At 57.6% G+C, this 21,904-nt stretch overlaps 1 protein-coding gene across 7 annotated transcripts in view; it reads right to left on the bottom strand.

The window, feature by feature from the left end:
* The window catches only part of DNM1 (dynamin 1), a 60,431-nt gene that overhangs the window by 19,070 nt on the left and 19,457 nt on the right, over window positions 1–21,904 (bottom strand). For 4 of the 7 annotated variants that reach the window (XM_038744596.1, XM_038744602.1, XM_038744600.1 and 1 more), the window contains exons 2-15: window positions 19,961–20,034; window positions 19,211–19,360; window positions 18,856–19,059; window positions 18,567–18,665; window positions 18,310–18,470; window positions 17,737–17,879; window positions 17,508–17,643; window positions 16,937–17,004; window positions 14,640–14,778; window positions 8,292–8,378; window positions 7,778–7,848; window positions 7,132–7,183; window positions 6,200–6,238; window positions 3,527–3,640 (exon numbers count right to left, since the gene is read on the bottom strand). In XM_038744596.1, coding sequence (XP_038600524.1) covers window positions 3,527–3,640; window positions 6,200–6,238; window positions 7,132–7,183; window positions 7,778–7,848; window positions 8,292–8,378; window positions 14,640–14,778; window positions 16,937–17,004; window positions 17,508–17,643; window positions 17,737–17,879; window positions 18,310–18,470; window positions 18,567–18,665; window positions 18,856–19,059; window positions 19,211–19,360; window positions 19,961–20,034 — 1,537 coding nt within the window. Of the gene's footprint in view, window positions 1–3,526; window positions 3,641–6,199; window positions 6,239–7,131; window positions 7,184–7,777; window positions 7,849–8,291; window positions 8,379–12,824; window positions 12,964–14,639; window positions 14,779–16,936; window positions 17,005–17,507; window positions 17,644–17,736; window positions 17,880–18,309; window positions 18,471–18,566; window positions 18,666–18,855; window positions 19,060–19,210; window positions 19,361–19,960; window positions 20,035–21,904 lie in introns of all 7 variants that reach the window. The other 3 variants (XM_038744598.1, XM_038744597.1, XM_038744599.1) reach the window with 3 other exon arrangements.

The following is a 21,904-nucleotide window of genomic DNA, read 5'->3' as shown; positions in this document are numbered from 1 at the left end:
CCTTTCCCCTCTCCTCTCCCTCCCCCTCTCCCCCTTCCCTCCTCCTCCTCCTGTCCTCCCCGGGCCCCCGGGCCCCGGCTTCCTGGCGCCCCCCCCCCCATCCCCACCCTCCCCATCTCCATCCCCATCCCCATCCCCATCCCCCGGGCCGGCTCCCCTCCCGTCCCGTCCCGTCCCGTCCCGTCCCGTCCCCTCCCTTTCCCTCCCGTCCCGTCCCCTCCCCTCGGCCCCTCCTTCCCCGCCGCCCGCCTCGCCTGCCACGTCAAACGGGCCAGGAGGGGCAAGACGAGCGGCGGCCGGGGGGCCGGGGGGCCGGAGGACCGGGGGGTCCGGGGGATCCGGGGGGGACCGAGCGGCCGGAGGGGGCGGGGGGAGGAGGAGGAGAAGGATGGAGAAGGATGGAGAAGGAGAAGGAGGATGGAGAAGGAGGGCGAGCACGCTGGCCCCGACGGCCGCCCCGGACGGTGGCCGGAGCCTTGGCGGCCCACCGGGGCCCTCCGGGGGTCCGGGGGTCGGGGGACCCCGTTTGCTCCCCCCCGAGCCCCCCACGGGACACCAACCCGCCGCAACAGATGGAGAGGACCGGACCGGGACGGGACGGGACGGGACGGACCCGGAGCCCCGAGCAGAGCCGAGCCGAGCCGAGCCGCTCCACTCCGTCTGCCCAGTGTTTAGACTACCTGTTCACTGCTCCAAGATTGTACAGTAGTCTGCACATTGGTTAGGCTGGGCTGGGAGACGCACGACCACCCACGACCACCCACTCGCGGCCGAGGACGACAGCCGGGCAGGGGGACAGCCGGGGACGGACACCCCCCCTCCTCCTTCTCCTCCCCCGGAGCGGGGCGGGGGCGAGGGGCCGGCGGGGGCCTGGGGGGGGAGGCCGGGAGAGGTGGGGGTCCGGAGCCCGGGGGGCTGGTGGAGCCGGGAGGGGGGCTGCAGCAGCAGCTGGGCTGGAAGAGGCGGCCTGGCCTGGCTTAGCCTGGCCTGGCCTGGCCTGGTCTGGTCTGGTCTGGACGACCCCCGCCGCTAGGGGCGTCCCGGAGCTGGGGGGCAGCGGTGGACACGCCCAAAAGGCCTAGGACCGGCCCCTGCCCCCTGTCCTCTGCCCCCATCCTCTGTCCTCTGCCCCCTGTCCTCTGCCCCCCATCCTCTGCCCTCTGTCCCCTGTCCTCTGTCCCCTGTCCTCTGCTCCCCATCCTCTGCCCTCTGTCCCGTCCTCTGCCACCCATCCTCTGCCCTCTGCCCCCTGTCCTCTGCCCCCCATCCTCTGCCCTCTGCCCCCTGCCCCCGTCCTCTGCCCCATCCTCTGCCCTCCATCCTCTGCCCCCATCCTCTGCCCTCTGTCCTCTGCCCCCATCCTCTGCCCTCTGTCCCCTGTCCTCTGCCCCCCATCCTCTGCCCTCTGCCCTCTACCCCCATCCTCTGCCCTCTGTCCCCTGTCCTCTGCCCCCATCCTCTGCCCTCTGCCCCCTGCCCCCTGCCCCCTGTCCTCTGCCCCCATCCTCTGCCCTCCGTCCTCTGCCCCCCCGTCCTCTGTCCCCGTCCTCTGCCCCCCATCCTCTGCCCTCTGTCCTCTGCCCCCTGCCCTCATCCTCTGCCCTCTGCCCCCTGCCCCCTGTCCTCTGTCCCCTGTCCTCTGCCCCTTGTCCTCTGCCCCCAGTCCCGGGGTGGGGGGGGGGGGCACCGCTGAGAAGGGAGGCCAGACGGGGTCCCCCCGGGCCGGCCCGAGCGGCCCCTTTGTCCCCGCCCCCGCAGGGAAGGGGAGGGGGGGACGGGGGCTTCCCTGAAACCCGAGATTAGGGCTCACACCCCGGGCCAGCAAAACACTGAAAGGCACCCATCTCCGAAGCCCCCCCCACCCCCTTCCTCCACCAGCCCTGGCTCTCCCTAACCCAGGAGGGGGGGGGTGAAAGGCAGAGAGCTGGCACCCCATCTTCCTAGCACACACACACACACACACACACACACACACACACACACACAGACCTGAGCCCTGCTCCAACCGCCCCCACCCCTTCTTGGCCAGCTGGAGTTCATTACCACGGATCCCCCCCTCCCCGCCATCCCCGCCCCCCCCCCCCCCCCCCCCCCCCCCACTTCATTCCTGGGACTCCGGTCACCTCTGGAATCCAGATGTTAAGGCCAAAAGCCAAGCTCTTAAAGGAGCCTGGCGGGGGACAGAGGGTGAGGGTGGAGGAGGAGGGTGTGCAGAGACAGAGGGAGAAGGCCTGTGGCAGTCCAGCGGCCCGGGGTGTCCCTCTTACGCTCTACAGGGACGTCCTGGGGGCTCCCCTGCAGCTGGCCGGACCCCAGTCAGGGGGAAGGCGTTAACATAGGCGGCTGGGCCAGCCCTGTGTCTGTATGTGTGTGTCATGGGGCCCGTGGGGCTGCGGGAGGAGGAACGCCCTGGAAAGAGGAAAACAGGAAAGCAGCTGCCTGGGTCCAGAGGAGGCACACTCGTCCATCCCGCCACCCCGCCCCCCTGTCCACCTAAGCCCCGGGGCCCCTCCGGGGTGGCGGGGGACACGAATGCCCGGGCGGAAAGTCAAAGGCAAGGAATGGCCGGAGGGCACCTGGAAGCCTGTCTCATCTAAGCCCAAGCCTCATCTTGGGGTCCGCGCCACTGGGTAGGGGGCCTCAACTGGACCACAGAACCCAGGAGGGTCAAAGGCCCCCTTTGGCCATCTCCCCCGGGCGCAAGAACCATCGATGCCGGTGTCAGATGGCAGCAGCCGGGGGTTCTGCCCCAGCTCCCCCAACAAGAGCTGGGCCTCCAGGGACCACAGCCTACGACAATGCAACATGCACGCTTCACTCCTCTATCGCCATCTCGTCTACCGCCCCACCGACTCCTCGCCCACCTGCTGGAGCTCCCTCCCCTTTCGTATCCGAAAGAGGATCGCTCTCCCCATCTTTTACAGCCTTATTAAGAGCGCATCTCCTCCATGAGGCCTTCCCCGACTAAACCCTCGTTTCCTTTTCTCCCACTCCCTTCTGCGTCACCGTCGCACTTGGATTTTTACCATGTATTCAACCCCACCCTCCTCTCCGCCGCACTTCTGTTCATATCCGTAATTTATTTATAACCGTATCTGTTTCCCCCTCTAGACTGTAAGCTCGCTGTGGGCAGGGAACATGTCTACCAACTCTGTTGTACTGTACTCTCCCAAGCGCTTAAGAGTAGTGCTCTGCATGCAGGAAACAATAAATATGATTGATTGATGAGGGTCTAAGACCACTTTCTGTATCCTTCCACTCCCCCGGCACCCCAGAGATCTCCAAGAGGTCCCAGGCCGAGTTCCTGCCTTTCGCCCCCTCCAGTGTTCTTGCCCTGGTGTGCTGGTCCACTGGCACTGAGGTCTCACAATGCCATCGCTTCTTTCGAAAGACCCAGGAAAGCACTTTCCCCCTTTCCCACCACCTCTCAGAAGCCCACATGCCGATCCCTGGTCCTCCCTCCCACCAAATCTCCCCGGGGAGCACGGGGCCCAGTTACCAAACACAAGAGGCTCGGGGCACGCACCTCATCATCCTTGTACCACGACAGGTTCTCGGCTGTCAGCACAAACCAGTACTCCTTAGAGCCACCCTTCATGATGCCAATGTTGTTGATGGTCAGCCAGCCCTTCCGGATCACCTAAGGGGCAGAACGGGGGCAGAAGAAATGGAGGGGAGGACCCCCAAGGTTCCCACTCTACCCCTCTTCACCTGTTCAGATCCCCAGGTTGTTGGGTTTTTTTTTCCCCCTGTGATATTTGTTAAGCGCTTTCTGTGCGCCAAGCACTGTAAAAAGCGCTGGGGTAGATAATCAGGTGGGATGCGGTCCCACATGGGGTTCACAATCTAAGTGGGAGGGAGAACAGGGGAGGGAGGAAACTGAGGCTCAGAGAAAGGAAGTGACTTGCCCAAGGACACGCAGCAGACAAGTGGCGGAGAACCCAGGTCTTCCGATCCCCGGCCCGGGCTCTTTCCGCTAGACTAAGCTGCTCCCAGATGAAGTAAGGGCAGGGAGGGGAGCGCTGGGGACAGCAGAGGGACATCTGGGGTTCTTTGGTCAGTCAGAACTGCCCTGAGGCAGCAGCTGCGGGGAGGAGGTTCGAGTCCAAGCGCTTAGTACAGTGCTCTGCACACAGTAAGCGCTCAATAAATACGATTGATGATGAGTCTCCAGAAGGAGCTTTAAAGAGTGCTCAGGCCTGAAGGATCCATGAGGGATCCATGAGGGAGCCGTTGGGCGCTGGAGACCTGGCTCTCAGCCCCATTTCTGAGCAGCAGTCCGACCCCGTGGACAGAGCGCTGGCAGGCCTGGGAGTCAGAAGGATCTGAGTTCTAATCCTGTTCCACCACTTGTCCGCTATGTGACCCTGGGCAAGTCACTCGCTTCTCTGTGCCCTCAGTTCTCTCATCTGTAAAATGGGGATTAAGACCGTGAGTCCAATGTGGAACGTGGACCGTGTCCAACCTGATTAGTTTGGATCTACCCTAGTGCTTCGTACAGTGCCTGGCACACAGTAAGTGCTTAACAAATACCATAAAAAAAGAGAGACTGAGGGCGCCCCTGAAGATAACAGAAAACCACTCCATGCTCTTTCAGCATTTCTGCATCACCTTAGCCCTTGGGCTCTCACTCTCCACCACGCATGAATAACTCTGGAAGTTCTGCTGTTTCTCCCTGGTGGTAATTCCTCTGAGCAGCTGGTTCCCTTGCTAGACCGTAAACCCCTCGAAGGCAGGGATCGCCCTCCGATTTGCACCCCACCCTCAGCCTCACAACACTTATGTGTGTATCCACAACTTACTCATTTAATGTCTAACTCCCCCTCTAGACTTTACGCTCCTTGTGGGCGGGGAACATGTCTACCAACTCCATTCTCCTGTACTCTCCCAAGGGCTTAGTACAGTGCTCTGCACACGGTAAGTGCTCAATAAGTACCATTGATTGACTGACAGGGATAGTGTCCCCAGTCTCTAGGCGCTTAGTAAAGCGCTCTCTAAGGAGTCGGGGTTCAAAAAATACTATCAATTGATCGACTGACTGACCAGGGGGTGAGGCTCACTTGTGAAATGTTGCCAGGAACAAACCAGAGTTGGGGCCTCTTATTTATCCAGCAGCTTTCCTCTGAGGAGCTCAGCACATGTCTCTAGTGCAGTCTCTCCACCTCCTCCTCCTCCCCCGTGGCCCCTACTAGAGAAGGGAGGGCTGGGGTTTCTTTCCTGAGGCAAAGTTGAGAGGCAGTGTGGTCTAATGGATAGAGCACGGGACGGCGAGTCCGAAGGACCCGAGTTCTAATCCCGGTTCTGCCACTTGTCTGTTCTAGACTGTGAGCCCACTGTTGGGTAGGGCCCGTCTCAATATGTTGCCAACTTGTACTTCCCAAGCCTTAGTACAGTGCTCTGCACACAGTAAACGCTCAATAAATACGATTGAATGAATGTTGTTTGACTTTGGGCAAGTCACTTGCTCCCTTTATTCATCCCCCCTCGCAGCCCCACAGCACTTCTGTTCATATCTGTAATTTATTTACTTAGATTAATGTCTGTCACCCCCTCTAACTGTAAACTTGTTGTGGGCAGGGAATGTGTCTGCTTATTGTTGTATTGTCCACTCCCAAGAGCTTAGTACAGTGCTCTGCCCACAGTAAGTGCTCAATAAGAACGACTGAATGAATGAACTTCTCTGTGCCTCAGTTACCTCATCTTTAAAATGGGGATGAAGACTGTGAGCCCTACGTGGGACAGGAACTGTGTCCAACTTGATTAGCTTCTATCTACCCCAGTGCTTAGTACAGCACCAGGCATCTAGTAAGCATTTAGCAAATATATATATATTTTTTTTAAAAAAGAAGCTCAGAGAGATGAAGTGCTGCTTGCTCAAAATCACAGAGCACATCACAGCCAGGGATCCCAGCTCTCCCTGTGCCCGCTCCATCCACCTTCAGGTTTGCTCTACCCACTGTCACCCCGACAACTGCATGTGTTGTTCCTGTTCATGATGTGAGAGCACAGGTGTTCCCCAGGTGGAGGTACGGGTGAGTCAGGTGAGCCCTGCTTCAGCTCTACAAAGGCGATCCGGAGCAGTCTTCGTGGCCCCCCAGCAACTCCACGTCTGCTGCCTGGGGTTCTCTCTGCTCCCCTGATCCCCCTCAGTCCTCCCTCCTCGCCAGGTGACCGTCCCCACCCCTGGCCCTCTACTCACCAGGATCTCATCCTTTCCAAGGCAACCAGTGCCACCACCCCGGAGCACAGAAGAGAGGAGAGAGGGTTACCAAGAGCAAAGCCCGCAGATAAGCTAAGCCGGTTAGTTGCTGGAAGCTCCTGGCCTCCCTGCCATCCATCCCACCCCAAACCATAACCAAACACCAGTCTCTCTCAGGATCCGACTCCCCCAGAGATAACGGGGTGACTGCCCTACACCTCTAGGGCGGGCTGATTATTCCCCAGCGTGGGAAGAGGGACACCAGTGCTAGCTGGTCCCAAGTTCCCAGATCCACCCAAGATCCCAGGACAGGGAATCCTCCTGCCCCAACCAGCTTTTTCCCACAAGCTGCGGGAACCTGGAGCAGGGCACGATTTGTAATGAGAGAGTGGCCAGGGCTCACATGATGACGTCCCCATAGCCTCTAAGTCTGTAATGATGGGGAAACGGTGAACCTAATAGATTCCGAGGGCAGAGAAATCCAGCGAGTTATTGTGAAAGAGCCAACTTCTAGGACGACGTCAGATACTTAGAGCACCTAAGGTATGGGCAAACTTAAAACGTAGATTTTCCTGCAGTGCCCGGGCTCGGAACTGCCAATTCCAAGGGCTGACCCCTGGCACGAATTAAGCAGTAACCCACGGGAATTTCTCGGATTCCCTCTCCCTTTGCCCAGGATCCCCGAGGCCCCGGAGAGAAACAGATTTTAATGGCAGACATTGGGGTAGTACTTGCTGCCAGTCCTCGGGTCCCAGAGCGGGTGGGAGGAAAGGCAGGGGCGGCCAGGGAAAGAGAGGGTGAACTCCAGGCTTCTCACGCAAAGCCAGGCTCAGCCAGGAGTCCCAGGTGGGTCAAGAGGAGGGAATGACAGCTGAGATGGGGGTGGGGCCGGCAGATAGCCCAGGGTGCGGGCACCCATGGGTGGGACTTACCTGGTTTCCTGCTGCCTTCTTCTTACTCATTTGGTTGCTTCGCTGTTGGGCACTGTCAGAGGAGAGGGAGGGAAAGGCAAAGAGAACAGAGGAAAGGAGGAATAAGGAGAGGGAAGGGGAAAAAGGAGAGGGAAGGGGGAAAAAGGAGAGGGAAGGGGAAAGAGGAGAGGGAAGGGGGAAAGAGGAGAGGGAAGGGGGAAAGAGGAGAGGGAAAGGGGAAAGAGGAGAGGGAAAGGGGAAAGAGGAGAGGGAAGGGGAAAAGAGGAGAGGGAAGGGGGAAAAGACAGGTAAGGGGGAAAGAGAGAGAGGAAGAGGAGTGAGGTCTTAGTCCTAGGAGTCCAAGTTTGAGATGTATTTCCACCACAGCACTGAGACCAAGTTGCCTCCTCCTAAGCTGTGGGATTCTATTCATTCATTCAATCATATTTATTGAGCGCTTACTCTGAGCAAACACTGACTAAGCGCTTGGAAGAGTACAATATAATAACAGACACATTCCTGCTCACGATGAGCTCACAGTCTAGAGGGGGAGGCAGACATTAATATAAATAAATAGATAAATAAATTCTAAGGGTAAGAACCCTTGGAGCCATAGCTAGGGGAGGATAATGGAAGGTTGGTGGTGGGGAAGAACCGGAGTGCTTACTTGGCAAAGCCGATGAAGTCCTCATGGTTAGTGTTCATGTAAGCGAGCTCAATGTCTATGAGGAGCATGACCTGGAAAAGGAGAGAGAGTTAGGAGAGTTAAGGAGACACACAGAGAGACAGAGACACACACATACACACAAAGACACACACGTACAGACTCCCATGCAAAGAAACACAAAGGGACACACAGACGTACAGAGACACATGCAAAGACACACAGAGAGAGACAGAGAAAAAGGAAGTCAGAAACCCAGAGGGAGACACAGAAGGGGCAGGGAAGAGCAGCAGAGTCTGGGAAAAAGGGCGCGCAAAACAGGTGACAGACCAGAGAAGGCAGAACGAATTCAGAAAGTGAGCAGGGAGAAGAGGGAGATTTCACAAAGGAAAAAGAGAATGAGAGAGCGAGCGGCAGAGAGTGGGGAGAACCCCCGAGTAGGTGGGGTCCGAAGTTGAGCCAGGCCCTGCAGAAAGGCAGGCAGCCAGGCAGTGAGTTGGGTGGGTGAGAAGCTCACCTGATCCTTGGTGCGTCCCTCTCGCTCGCGGATGTGGGTGGTGACGATGCGTTCCATCTCCTCCCGCAGATGGGGGTACTGCTGGAGCTGTGGGGGACAGAGACCACGTACACGAGGGGAGAGGGTTCGGGCTGTGCCCCTGCCCCGGGCCTGGGAACCTCCCTGCCGGGCTCCACCGTCCTGTGGAGTCGGGAGGCGTTAGGCTGGGGCCCCAGGGGTGGGTTCGGGGAGCTGCCAGGAGAGCGCTGAGGGGCTCAGAGTCGGGAGGCGGCGGCCACCTGTGCCAGATACTTCTAGGGCACAGGCACTTCCATTCCTACTGAGAAACCCTGCCCTGGAAAAGCAGAGAGCTAGGGGTGCCCGGAGAACCCGGCCTTCAGGGATCAGGCACCATCCCACGGTGCTGAGGGGGAGCATTGGGGGAACACGTCAGAGATGGGCCTGAGTCTTGGTGTCCATCTTGGATTGAGGATTGAGGATTGGATTGAGGCCTCCACTTGGGGACAACAGGGCCACCTCCATTTGGAGACAACAGGGCCCCTAAAGGGCCCAGTGTTTTGGCTAAGATGGGGTGAGGAGCCTTTAGTACTATTCCAGAGCACTGGGCAATCAATCAATCAATCAGTCGTGGGCACCCTTTCCATTATGATTTGAAGGGGGCGGGGGCTTGGCAGAAACCATCCACTTTCGGCAGGCGTGGGGCTACTCGCTCGGGTCCCGGGAGTGGGTGACAGGCCTCGTGAGCTGGCAGGGTGGAGAGGGAGAGGAAGGCAGAAGGGGAAGTTTCTCGGCAAACTGGTAGCCGACTTCAGCAGGAAGGGCCGTGCCAAGGGGCACGTGGGGTGGGTGAGTGTCCTGTTGGACCCGAGTAACGCCTCTGGTGGCCTTGGAGTCTGGAGGTCGGGGGCAGAGGAGTTCGGGAACTTGGGATCTCTGCGCTGCTCCAGCAGGGGCCAGGGAAAGGAGGGGAGCACAGCCACAGGGTCACGAGATCAAGACGACGACATGCAGGAGGAGCCAGAGGCCTAGGCATGCGTGGGCAAGCGGAGGGGCGGGGCCTCGGGTGCCCCAGTGTGGGTGGGTGGTCCGTGGGGGGGCATGCAGGGGATGGATGCCGGCAGCATGGGCAGCACCCAGATGGGCCACGGATCAAACCGGGCCCTCTCCTAACCCCTCGGACCTGGAAATTCTCCCAAACCTCATCTTGGTCGGGGAGCAAGGGGTGCCACTGGGCAAGCCAGCCTCTTCCTGCCTCTCTGTCCCCAGGGGATCCCACAGACTCCCCTTCACCGACAACTGTCTTGGCCACCTGGCCCCCAGGGCTGGAGGCGGCCGTCTCCCTGCTGGGCCCAGTCCCCTCCCCGCTGGGATGGTCTCAGGCGACTCCTTCTGGGGAACAGAAACCGGTCCCAGGCACCAGCTGGCAGAGAACCAGGGAGGAAGGGCCAGAACCAGGCTCAGAGTGGCAAAGAAGAAGGGGCGGCCCGGCAGAGCCTCCTTCGGCCTACCCCAAACTGTCCAACCCTCATCAGGGCCCAAAGACCTGTGACCCCACGTTTGGGCCCGGGGATTTTGGGGAGGTTTGAGCTGCTGGGCGGTGATCTCTAAAGGATCAACTGAGCAGGTGCATGGAATCTGCTCTGAGTGGCAACTCCCCTGCAAGGGCCCCCTTGGTCTCAGAGACGTGAAATGGGGCTGGGGAAAATAGGGTGAAGGATGGAGACGGTCCTCAGCTAGGCCATCCCAACTTGAGCCCTTTCTCCCATTCCCCTGGGCCCAAGGCCAGCTGGAGCTTCCTCAGGGCTCTGGAGCCTTGTTCTAGTCCCCATTCATTCAATTCATTCAATCGGGCGCTTACTATGTGCAGAGCACACAGCCCTGGTCACGGATGCCAGTGCCCTGGAGCTCCATTATCCCACTGCTGAGTTGAATGACCCTGGGGGAGTCACTTCACCCAACTGTGCTTCTGGGTCCCTTCTGTGGGGGCAGGAGGTAGAACGACAGCACTAATGGAAAGAGCTGGGAGTCAGGACACTGGGTTCCAATCCCTGCTCTGCAAGTGGCCTTCCCCATGACCTTGGGCAATCAATCGATCGATTGTATTTATTAAGCGCTTACTGCACGCAGAGAACCGTACTAAGGGCTTGGGAGAGTACAATATAATATAGAAACATCCCAAGTCACTTAACCTTTCTGGGCTTTAGTTTCCTCATCTGTAAAATGGGGAGAAGCTACCTGCTCTCCCTCCCTCTTAGGCTGTGCGTCACATTTGGGGATGGGACCAAGTTCCATCTGATGATCATGAATCTTCCCCATTGGTGGACGCACATAGTAGGCGCTCAACAAATACAGGGATAACCATGGCCATCTGTACGCAGGAAGAGACCCTGCTCCTCGCTTCCTCCTGAGAATGAGCCAGAACGTCAACTCGACAAGATGCCCCCTCGGCCTCGGAGCAAATCACCGGACTCAAAGGACGGCTTTACCTCTGGTCTGGTCCCCCGCGCTTGGTAGGAGGGAGCCAAAACCAGCTCCGCAAATCTGTTGCGATGCAATGCTGGCCCTTTGCTACCCTGTGGGTGAGGGGGGTAGAGGGAGAGGAGAGAACCCCCCGATGCCCGATATCTCACAGGGGTCCCTCCCTTTCCAAGCTGGATCCCAAAGCCCACCGGAAAGGGCAGCTAGCCCAATGCCCATGGGGTGGGGGGCTGGCAGGGCACTGGCATCCGTGACCAGGGCTGTGAGCTGCTGCTCCTTCCGCACTCGGCTCCATTGCTCCAGAGATGCAGCCAGATCTATGGGTGCCCATGCCCCAGACTAGCTGGGGCACCGCTGCAGGGCCGGGACCGAGCACAGGCTTGGAGGGGAAACTTGAATCTGGGACGAGGAACAGCACCCTGGGTGGGATTCCCCCTTGGAACCTCTGATCCCTCCCACCTCACCCCCTCGGCTGCTGCAGTCTGCCTGAACCCCTGGTCCCCATGAAACCCAAGAAGTAACATGGCCTAGTGGATGGAGCACGGGCCTGGGATTCAGAAGGACCTGGGTTCTAACTCCTGCTCCGCCACTTGTCTGCCATGTGACCTTGGGCAGGTCACTTCACTTCTCCGGGCCTCAGTTACCTCATCTGGAAAATGGGGATTAAGGCGGTGAGCCCCACGTGGGGCAAGGACTGTGTACAACCTGATTAGCACCCCAGTGCTTGGCACATAGTAAGCACTTAACAAATACCATCATTATTATGAAGCGACCCTTTCGCCGCACTGCCCTGACGCCCCAGTCTGGTCACCCTCTCCATAGCCTCCTCGGGGGGAGTCTAGGCTGAGCCACCGAAGGAATGGAAGGTAAATCTGAGGAGGAAAGAGGAAAGAACCAGGGAGAAGAGGCAGAGGAAGGGTGGGGGGGAATCCGGGTCTTCTCTGCCCTGCCCCCCAAATGTCCTCTGCCCCACCCCATGTCCTTCCCATCCCAGGCACAGCCCCTCACTGCCCAAGACCTCTCCAGGAGGCAGCAGAGGAGGCCGGGGAAGACCATTGTGTTGGAGGCTGCCGCTGGGTGCGGAGGCCTGCATCAGCTGGTGCCTTGGGGGGGTGGGGGACGTGCCCTCCACTGGCCCACGCTGGCCCATGGGGCTACTGAGAGAGTCTCCCCCTGGGGAGTTTTCTGCTGGGATGGGGAGGAGCCGGTGGCCCTGAGGAGAGGAGAGAGGAGGGAGACTACTCCACCAGGATGGCTTTCCCCTTCTAGTGTCCTCAAATTCAGAGGCAGGGAGGCAGTGAACCCCCAAAGTCTTGGGGTTTGCGGGGAGAGGGTCTTCCTCAAGTGAGACCCGGGGATGGAGGAGCTAGGGACAAGGGAAGCTAAGGTCCCCAACCCCAGCCCGGTCCTGAGCTTCAAGCTCTAAGCTTGCCCCACCATTCCGCCAGGGTCTTCCAAAGGGCTCCATTGGGCTGGGAAGACTAGGAAGATTGTACTTGCATATGTGTCTGTGTGTACACACTGTGCGTGTTTGTGTGTGTTGTGTATGCATGCATGCACGTGTTTACATGGGTGTGCACACACATGTAGCCGTATCTGGATGACCCCTGGGCAGTGAGTGGGAGGAGCGCAAGTGAGAGAGCAGGAGGGAATACATGCGATTGTGGGTTGCACGCTTCCCCTCACTCCCAAGAGTAAGCAGAAACAGGCAGGGGGGAGTGTGTCCCAGGGAGAGTGTGAGGGCGGGGTGTGTGAACAGAGCTGAACGGGGAGGGATTGAGCATGCGAGGGGGAAGGAGTGCCAACAGGGCAGCCCCGGTGAACGACCAGGCAGCCCAAGGGTGCCGCCCAAGGGTGCCGCCCAAGGGTGAGAGGGCCTGGCTGTGTGTGGGAGGAAATGGGAACTACCTGCAAGGCCCCAGCTGCTCAGGGTACCCAAGGGAGGACACAGGCAGGAGAACGGACCCGGGAGCCAAGCTGGTGAGCGGGAGGGGCAGAACTTGGTGGGAGAGAGGGAGTACACCCTGGCTCTGGGGTGCTGACTGCCATCTTTACCTTGGCGCTACACTTTCTGATGGTGGTTGTGAGTTCGCTCACTACCATGTCCACACAATTGAGACTGGGCTCCTTCAGCTTCTGCACCTGCTTTTTCACTATGGCTTCAAAAGCGAGGTCAGGGGTGAAGAGGCCCGTTCTGAGCGACCCAGAAAGAACAGGGAGGAGGAGGAGGACGGGGAGGAGCAACAGCAGCCAGGTGAGAGGACGACAGAGCGGAGAGGCAAAGCAGAGGAGGAGATGGGGAGGGGGCGGAGGGAGAGAGAGAGAGAGAGACGCAGACAGAGACAGAAACAGAGACAGAAACAGAGACAGAGAGAGAACAAGGCAAATGTGAAAAGCGAGATTCGGCCCCCCGCACCGGGAGGAGGGCACCTCTTGGGTGCTGCCAAGTACCGAGGGTTCTGCAAGCACATCCAGGGCACTGAGCTGTTGGGCCCTGGGGCAGCACAGCCTCCCCAGGAGTCTGTCTGCTCTGGGAAGGCTGCCTGCCAGCGGTGGCAGCCCTTTTCACCCTGGCCCTCATTCCCAGATAGGTTTTATCCCAAGACTGCCCAACTTGTATCGAAAATCTCATCTCAGGCTCCGGGTCCTTCTCCGAGCCCGACTGGGCTCTCCAAGACCCTGCCTCCCCATCTTATTCCTTCCTGAGTCCCCTTTTCTGGCCTCACTCTCTCCCACCTTCTCGCCCCAACCCCCCAACTCCCAAAAGGGCACCCACTGTCTCTAAACGTAGAAAGACAGAGGATGAGGGACAGAGAAGGGGCCGCCGGGTGGGGAGGGAACGGAGTGAGGAGGAAAGAGAGGGAGAGAAGTGGGATAGGATCAGACGGGGGATGCGTGGCCATGAGGGCTTCCGGGCACTTGTCGGTTCTAGCATACTGGCCCTCCCATCTCCCAGCGCAGCACCCCTTTCCCCCAGCACCTCTGTATCCCCCACCCCCTGGCAGAAGTCACGATACTCTGACTCGGACGATACGGAGAAGCAGCGTGGCTCAGTGGAAAGAGGGCGGGCGTGGGAGTCAGAGGTCATGGGTTCAAATCGCGACTCCCCCACATGCCTGCTGTGTGACCTTGGGCAAGTCACTTAACTTCTCTGAGCCTCAGTTCCCTCATCTGTAAAATGGGGATGAAGACGTGAGCCCCAGGTGGGACAACCTGATCACCTTGATCCCCCCCAGCGCTTAGAACAGTGCTTTGCACATAGTAAGCGCTTAACATATGCCATTATTATTATTATTATTACTACTATTTACTATTACTATTTATTACTCCAGAGCAGGCCATCGGCCTCCCATTTCCTCCTCCCCAGTTCTGCCCACACCAGACCACTACAGAATGCTCAGTGCCCCAGTGGGAGGCTCCTCCGCCCCAGGAGGTGCCAGCCTGCTGCTATGTCCAACACAAACCCTTGTGGCAAGGGGAACCCAGAGACAGATACAAGAATTGGAAACCACGCCAACCCCGTCCCCTCCCAAGCCTCCCTCACAAGTCGTATTCCTGGGCACTGGAGGACCAACTGGGTCATCCCTTCGCGGAGGAACCTGCCCCTTTCTCCTCAGGCCTGCCTGGTCCGGGGGGGTGGTTCGGCCATCTCAACCTCCACTTTGTGCTCCCCCGGAGGGCAAGGGCATTCTAGACTGGCTCCCTCTGCCCACCCTCCCCTCCCCCCAGGCCTGGGCATGCTGCCAAAGAGGTGGCGAAGGTGGCACAGGATAGGGAAGGAGAGGGAGGGGCGTCTGACTGAAGTGCAGGGCGGAGGGGAGCACAGGCAGGTAAGGGGGAGGCGGGCACCATACGCTGCCGCCCGGTTACCTTCTTGGTGCACTGTCTAACGGTATTGATTAACTCCGAGATCACCATGTCCACACATTTCAGACAGGGCTCTTTGATCTTCTTCACCTGCTTTTTCACAATGGTCTCAAAGGCCATGTCCGGGGTGAACAGCCCCGTTCTAAACACCCGGGGAGACAGGGCAGGGAGAAGGGACAGCATTACAAACACGCTCCCACCTAAAGACCCCCGGGGGAGTCCGGGGGGGCTCCCCAGCTCGGCCGGGCCCCAGCCCAGCAACCCTGCCTTCCCCAGCGGGCTGAACTGGGCTGTCACCGGCAGGGACAGTCTCCTGGTGGTAGTAGTAGTAGTATAAACAGTATTCATCAGGTGCCTACTGTCTGCAGAACACTGTACTAAGCCCTGGGAGAGAACACAGAGAAGCAATGTGGCCCAGTGTATACGGCGTGGGGTTGGGAATCGGAAGGACTTGGGTTCTAATCCCAGCTCTGCCACTTGTCTGCTGTGTAACCTTAAACAAGTCACTTCACTTTTCTATGCCTCAGTTACCCTGTCTGTAAAACTGGGATTAAGATGGTGAGTCCCATGTGGGATATGGACTGTGTCCAACCTGATTACCTTGCATCGATCCGGTACTTAGAACAGTGCCTGGCATATAGTGAGCGCTTAACAAATACCATACCAAAAAAAAAATACCCAGGTGGGGATCGGACCTGATTCTGTCCCCAGGGTTTCGAGGCCGGGCTGCGTCCAGCAGAGGAATGAGAGGGCCAGGTGGGCCAGGCATTCAGAAAGGAAATCAATGAATGCAAAGTCTCTGCAAATCTGAACTTACTCTGAGGCAACACCTAGGCCCTTTCAGGCATGGGTGAGGGGGTTCTGCATTGCCCCCATTCCCAGTCCAGGAATCTTTGCCTATAGGGGCCAGGCTCTGGATCCTGGGGGTTAGGGCCTTCGATCACTCAATCAATGGTATATATTGAGCGCTTACTATGTGCAGAGCACTGTACTAAGCACTTGAGAGTACAGTACAGGAGAATAAACAGACCCTTTCCCTGCCCATAATGTGCCTTCACACCTATGACATGGGACATGTGGGACAGGAACTGTGTCCAACCTGATTACCTTGTATCTACTTGACACATAGTAAGCACTTAACAAATCTCACCTCGCCACTCTCCTACTACAACTCAGTCCGCGCACTTCCCTCCTCTAATGCTAACCTTCTCAATGTGCCTCAATCTCTCCTATCTCACTGCCAACCCCTCACCCACATCCTGCCTCTGGCCTGGAATGCTCTCCCTCCTCAAATATGACCATCACTTTCCCTCGCCTTCAAAGCCTTAATGAAGGCACATCTCCTCCAGGAGGCCTACTCTAAGCCCCCCATTTCCTCTTCTCCCCCTCCCTTCTGCCTCACCCTGACTTGCTCCTTTTTTTCTTCCCTCTTCCCAGCCCCACAGCACTTATGTTCATATCTGTAATTTATTTATTTGTATTGATATCTGTCTGCCCGCCTCTAGACTGTAAGCTTGTTGTGGTCAGGGAATGTGTCTGTTTATAGTTGTACTGTACTCTCCCAAGTGCCTAGTACGGTGCTCTGCACACAGTAAGTGCTCAATAAATACGACTGAATGAATGAATGAACAAATACCATCGTTATTATTATGAGGAAGCAGAGCAGGGGAAGAAGGACTCCTCTTTCGGGTGATGGGGGGGGGGTGCTGAGATCCTGATGCCCCCTCCCTCCCTCCACTGACATGGGCTCCAGCTGCTCCCTATTGCTGGCAGTGGCTTGGTGCCCATTTCAAGGCCAGACAGAGGGAAGGGGAGGAGAGGGGAGGAAGAAGGGAGAGGAGGAGAAGAGCAGGCACCTCCTTGATCTCTCCTGAGGGTACTCCAGTTGGGGGACTTCTCTCCCTCCCTCCGGCTGGCTCACCCCATCCCTCTCCTCTCTCCCTCTAGGGCCATGGTGGGACAGGTGGTTGGGAGGAGGAAGGGTGGGCTGAAGGAGTTGGGCAAAGAGGGTGGATAAATCTGGCTTCTTTACCCCCCTTCCAGTTCATTGCCCCCCAACTCTGCCCAGAGGTGAGGGTATCTGGGAGCCAGCTGTTCAATGAGTTGACTAACGGACAGTGAAACGATGAAAACCTCCCCCAAGCTGGGCATGGTTCAGCTTGAAAACAGCTCCAGGCTTCCTTGCCCACTTGCCCTCCCACCCACCCTGAATAGTTCTCCCCAGTAAGGCCAGACACTTCCCTCCATCCCCGCCTTGCCCCGGCCCTGCCCCCAACCCACAGGAGAGGGCAGATACGTGCCTGATGCCGTGGATGTTCTTGATGGCATAGCTGATCTCCCTGCGCAGTTCCTTCTCGTCAAATTCCATCTGGGCCAATGGAGAACCAGTCAGCCCCCATCCACATTCGGGAAAAACAGGGTACTCCTCCCCTCCCAGCCCAACACACACAGAGGGGGAACATTAAGTAAAGTTTAAGGCCCCAAGGAATCCGCCCCGACCTGAGAAGAGCCAGAGGCAAATGACAAGTCTCCCATCTCATGGGGGCGATGCCACCTTGGCACTGCCTGGAGGGGAGGTTGCTAAGCCTCAGCTTTTCCCAGGGTCCGGGAGTTCCACCAAACCCAGTCCTGTCCACTGAAGAAGTCGGGAAGAGGGGACCTGGAGCCAGGACGGGGAAAGAGACCAGAGACCGCAGGTCCAAGGGGAGTCGGCAGTGCACATACAGGAACAGCCGTGCTCACTGGGCGGGGGAAGGAGATGGGCAAGAGGATAAAGGACAGGGAGGGGAGGGAAGCCGTCGGGATGGGAAAACGGGGCCAAGAGTCTCCAGTTGGGAGTCGGACTCGGTAGGGTCAGGGGCCGGAACACACCTTGACGAGCTCAAAGGGAAAGCGTTCGTGGAAGATGCGGTTGATGCGGGCACCGCCAGACAACTCGTACGTGTCGATCTGGTCCCCGGAGCCCTCGATCCGCTTCTCAAAGTCCACGGCAAACTGCTGGACCATCCTGTTGGGGGAGGGGGGGGAGGCGAGGGCCCAGGCTGAGGAGGAAGCCCAAGGCAGCAGGGGGAGGGCAGGGCAGCAGGAACGGGTCACTCACTGGAGCAGGGCTTTGGTCTTGCGGGCGGGGTCATCGGGACGGAAGTTCTTGTACTCATCCACCTCCTTCTCGATGGACAGCAGCTGGCTCTGCAGCTTGTTCCGCAGGCCGGGCAGGGTGTCCCGGATGTGGTTGGTCAGTTGCTGGCCGGAGGGGACGGAAAAAGGACGAACGGGTTAAAGTTCAGGGGCCCAGGGAGAAAGACCCTCCGATTCAGCTCCAGGGAGCAGTTCCCCCAGGGAGAGGCTAGGCCCTTCACCACTTCCCGTTGCTCCTTGCAGGAAACGGGATTGCTAGAACGCAGGCGGCCGGGTCGCCCTCCCTCAGGAACTCACCTCAGGCACTTGTGACCTCCCTGCCGGGAAGTCCTTCCTTAGGTCAGGGCCACATAACCCCCTCCTGCGGGGTAGCCCATTTCCTCTTTCGGGTCCTGGGTGAAACGAGGACCGGCCCGGAGCCTCTCCCCACTGCTTCTTTGGGGATCACCACCCCGCCCCGCCAACCAAACCTGCGAATCTCCTGCCCTGGATCTCCAGCCAGGAGGCCCTGCCCTCCCCTGCCCATGCCGGGTACCTGGTTCAGGACTTTCTGCAGGAAGGGGGTGCCCATGCGTTCTGCCAGGTGGCGGTAGGACGGGTGGGACAGGAAGAACTTGCGCTCGGCGGCCAGGGCGGCCGTGATGTCCTTCTTGCCGTCAATGTCCTTCTGACTCCGGTTCACCACCCCGATGTAGCCTGCCGAGGTCAGAGGTCAGGGTGGGGGACCGGGAGCCCCTTGGGGGGAGCCGGGGAAGGGGAGACAGAGACCCTCTCCTCCCACCGGGGCCATACCTCTCCGCAACGGCAGCAGCTTGTTCTCCAGCACATCCCGGGCATCGGTGCCTTCGTCCATAAGATCCAGTTTAGTGATGACACCGATGGTGCGTTGGCCTGGAAAGGGGGGCGGGGGCGGTAAGGTTAGGGGCCAGTACTTTCTGGCCAGCCTAGAAGTCGGACCCCACCCGGTCAACCCGGGATTGGGGGGTTTCCTCGGAAACCTCGAGGGACGCCCTCGCCCTGCCCGGCCCCTGAGGGACCGCCACCGCCCGGAATCCACCGTTGCTGCCCCGCCAGGGCTCACCCTGAGGGTCGACCTCCTTGGCGATCTTCAGGGCGTCGGAGTTGGCGAGGTCGGAGTTGGCCGGTGACACGGCTAAGATGAGGCAGTTCTCCTTGGTGACGAACTGCATGAGCATTTCCCGGATCTGGAACTCGATGTCCGCCGGCTGGTCCCCCACGGGCACCTTGGTCATCCCGGGCAGGTCCACCAGGGTCAGGTTCAGCACTGGACGGGAGCCGCGGGGGGAGGGGGGGTCAGAAGGCGGCCAGCGGGGCCACGGGGAGGGAGAGGACGGGCCCCGGGAGATGGAAGGAGAGTCCCCAGTCGTGAGGTCAGAGGCCGGCTGGCAGCCAGCACCCCCCGGGCCCTCACTCACCATGAGGAGAGTAGACTCGCAGGTTGATGGGCACGGGAGAGATGCCCTTGTTGGAGCCGGTGACCCGATCTGTTTCCGCCTCGATCTCCAGACGCACCTCATCGAAGTCTGTGAACTTTTTCCCCTTGCAGTGCAGGAATTCGGCATATTCTGCCCAGAGACATGGAGCCAGGGGTCATCACCCCAGCCTCCCGGATCCCCTGACCCCACATAATAATAATAATAATAATAATGATGATGGCATTTGTTAAGCGCTTACTATGTGCAAAGCACTGTTCTAAGTGCTGGGGAGGATACAAGGTGATCAGGTTGTCCCACATAATAATAATAATGATGGCATTTGTTAAGCGCTTACTATGTGCCAAGCACTGTTCTCAGCGCTGGGGAGGATGCAAGGTGATCAGGTTGTCCCACATGGGGCGCACAGTCTTAATCCCCATTTTCCAGATGAGGTAACTGAGGCAGGGGGAAGTGAAGCAACTTGCCCAAAGTCACACAGCTGCCAATTGGCAGAGCCGGGATTTGAACCCATGACTTCTGACTCCCAAGCCTGGTGCTCTTATCTCCCCAGGATCCAGCCAGAGCTCCTCCCCTCCCTTCCCTCCCCATCATCATCATCATCATCAATCGTATTCTTCCCCACAGGAAGAGGTCCCTTCCCGCCCAGAAGCAGGTTGGGGATGGGTCTTCCCACTGCGCAGTGAGGCAAGAGGCCCCCAGCCCTCCCCGCAGCCCCGGCCCCAGATGTACCTGTGGAGGCGTTCACCAGCTGCAGGACCAGGGGCCGGCGGGTCACGATGCCAGAGCCGCGGGGCAGGAAGTCTCTACAAGAAGAGAGGGGGTTCAGGGAGGACCCAGGCATCTCCGACCCAGAGGGGAACACTCGAACTTGGGGCTCTGCCATCTGCTGTGGCACTGCAATGCTCACACCACTTCAGAAAAGCACTCACCCTATGGAGAAGGACCCAAGAGCACTAAACACTGTTAGCTTAGAGGAGAGTGGGAAGAGAGAAGGGAATGACCATAGGGCACGGGGAAAAGTGAAGACAAACCCCAGTAAAGGCCAATTGGAAGGGGAATAATAATAATAATAATACTAATAATGGCATCTTACCTCCTTCCCTTCCCCACAGCACCTGTATGTATGTATATATGGTTGTACCATTTATTACTCTATTTATTTATTTATTTATTTATTTTATTATTTTATTTTATTATTTTATTTATTTTATTATTTATTTATTTATTTTACTTGTACATATCTATCCTATTTATTTTATTTTGTTGGTATGTTTGGTTTTGTTTTCTGTCTCCCCCTTTCAGACTATGAGCCCACTGTTGGGTAGGGACTGTCTCTATGTGTTGCCAATTTGTACTTCCCAAGTGCTTAGTACAGTGCTCTGCATGTAGTAAGCGCTCAATAAATACGATTGATGATGATGATGATTTATTAAGTGCTTACTATGTGCAGAGCACTGTTCTAAGCGCTGGGGGGATACAAGGTGATCAAGTTATCCCACGTGAGGCTCACAGTCTTAATCCTCATTTTACAGATGAGGTCACTGAGGCTCAGAGAAGTTAAGTGACATGCCCAAGGTCATACAGCAGACATGTGGCGGAGTCGGCATTTGAACCCATGACCTCTGACTCCAAAGCCCGGGCTCTTTCCACTGAGCCGTGCTGCTTCTCTAACCAAGTGCTTCCCACGAGTACAGTCTGGGGAATAAAGGTGGCATTTGTTAAGCGCTTACTGGGTGCCAAGCACTGTTCTAAGTGCTGGGGTGGGTACGGGATAATCAGGTTGAACATAGTCCCTTGACCACATCATGGGGCTCATGGTTTAAGTAGGAGGGAATGGGATTGAATCCCCGTTTTACAGATGAGGAAACTGAGGCCTAGAGAAGTTAAGGATTTGCCCACGGTCACAAAGCAGACAAGTGGTGGACTCGGGATTAGAACTCGGGTCCTCTGACTCCCAAGCCGGATTTGGCTGATATGTGGTATAGCTGGGAAGCAGCATGGCCTTGCGGAAAGAACGTGGGACTGTAATCAGAGGACCTGAGTTCCAACCCTTACTCGGCCGTTTGCTCGCTGTGTGACTCAATTTCTCTGTGCCTCAATTTCCTCAACTGTAAAATGAGGATTCAACACCTGTTTTCCCTCCTACTTAAATTGTGAGCCCCACACGGGACAGGGACTGCGTCCAACCTGATTACTCCAGGGCTTAGAACGGTGCTTGTCACATAGTAAGCGCTTAACAAATCAGTCAATTGTATTTATTGAGTGCTTACTATGTGCAGAGCACTATACTAAGCAACTGGGAGAGTACAATACAACAGAATAAACAGACACATTCCCTGCACATGTTATGTTGCCAACTTATACTTCCCAAGCGCTTAGTACAGTGCTCTGCACACAGTAAGCGCTCAATAAATACGATTGATTGAATTGATTGATTACACATATAATAATTATTATTATGCTTTGGTGTACACGGCAGGGTGGCAGAGAATAATAATGATAATGATAATAATCGTGGTATTTGTTAAGCGCTTACTATGTGCCAGGCACTGTTCTAGACGCTGGGGTGGATATAAGCAAATCGGGTTGGACACGGTCCATGTTCTAAGTGGGGCTCACAATCTTAATCCCCGTTTCACACATGAGGTGACTGAGGGCCAGAGAAGTGAAGTG

Source organism: Tachyglossus aculeatus, chromosome 4 (genome assembly GCF_015852505.1).
Source record: "Tachyglossus aculeatus isolate mTacAcu1 chromosome 4, mTacAcu1.pri, whole genome shotgun sequence".
In the NCBI taxonomy this organism is placed as follows: Eukaryota; Metazoa; Chordata; class Mammalia; order Monotremata; family Tachyglossidae; genus Tachyglossus; species Tachyglossus aculeatus.
This window is presented reverse-complemented; position numbering and strand designations above follow the sequence as displayed.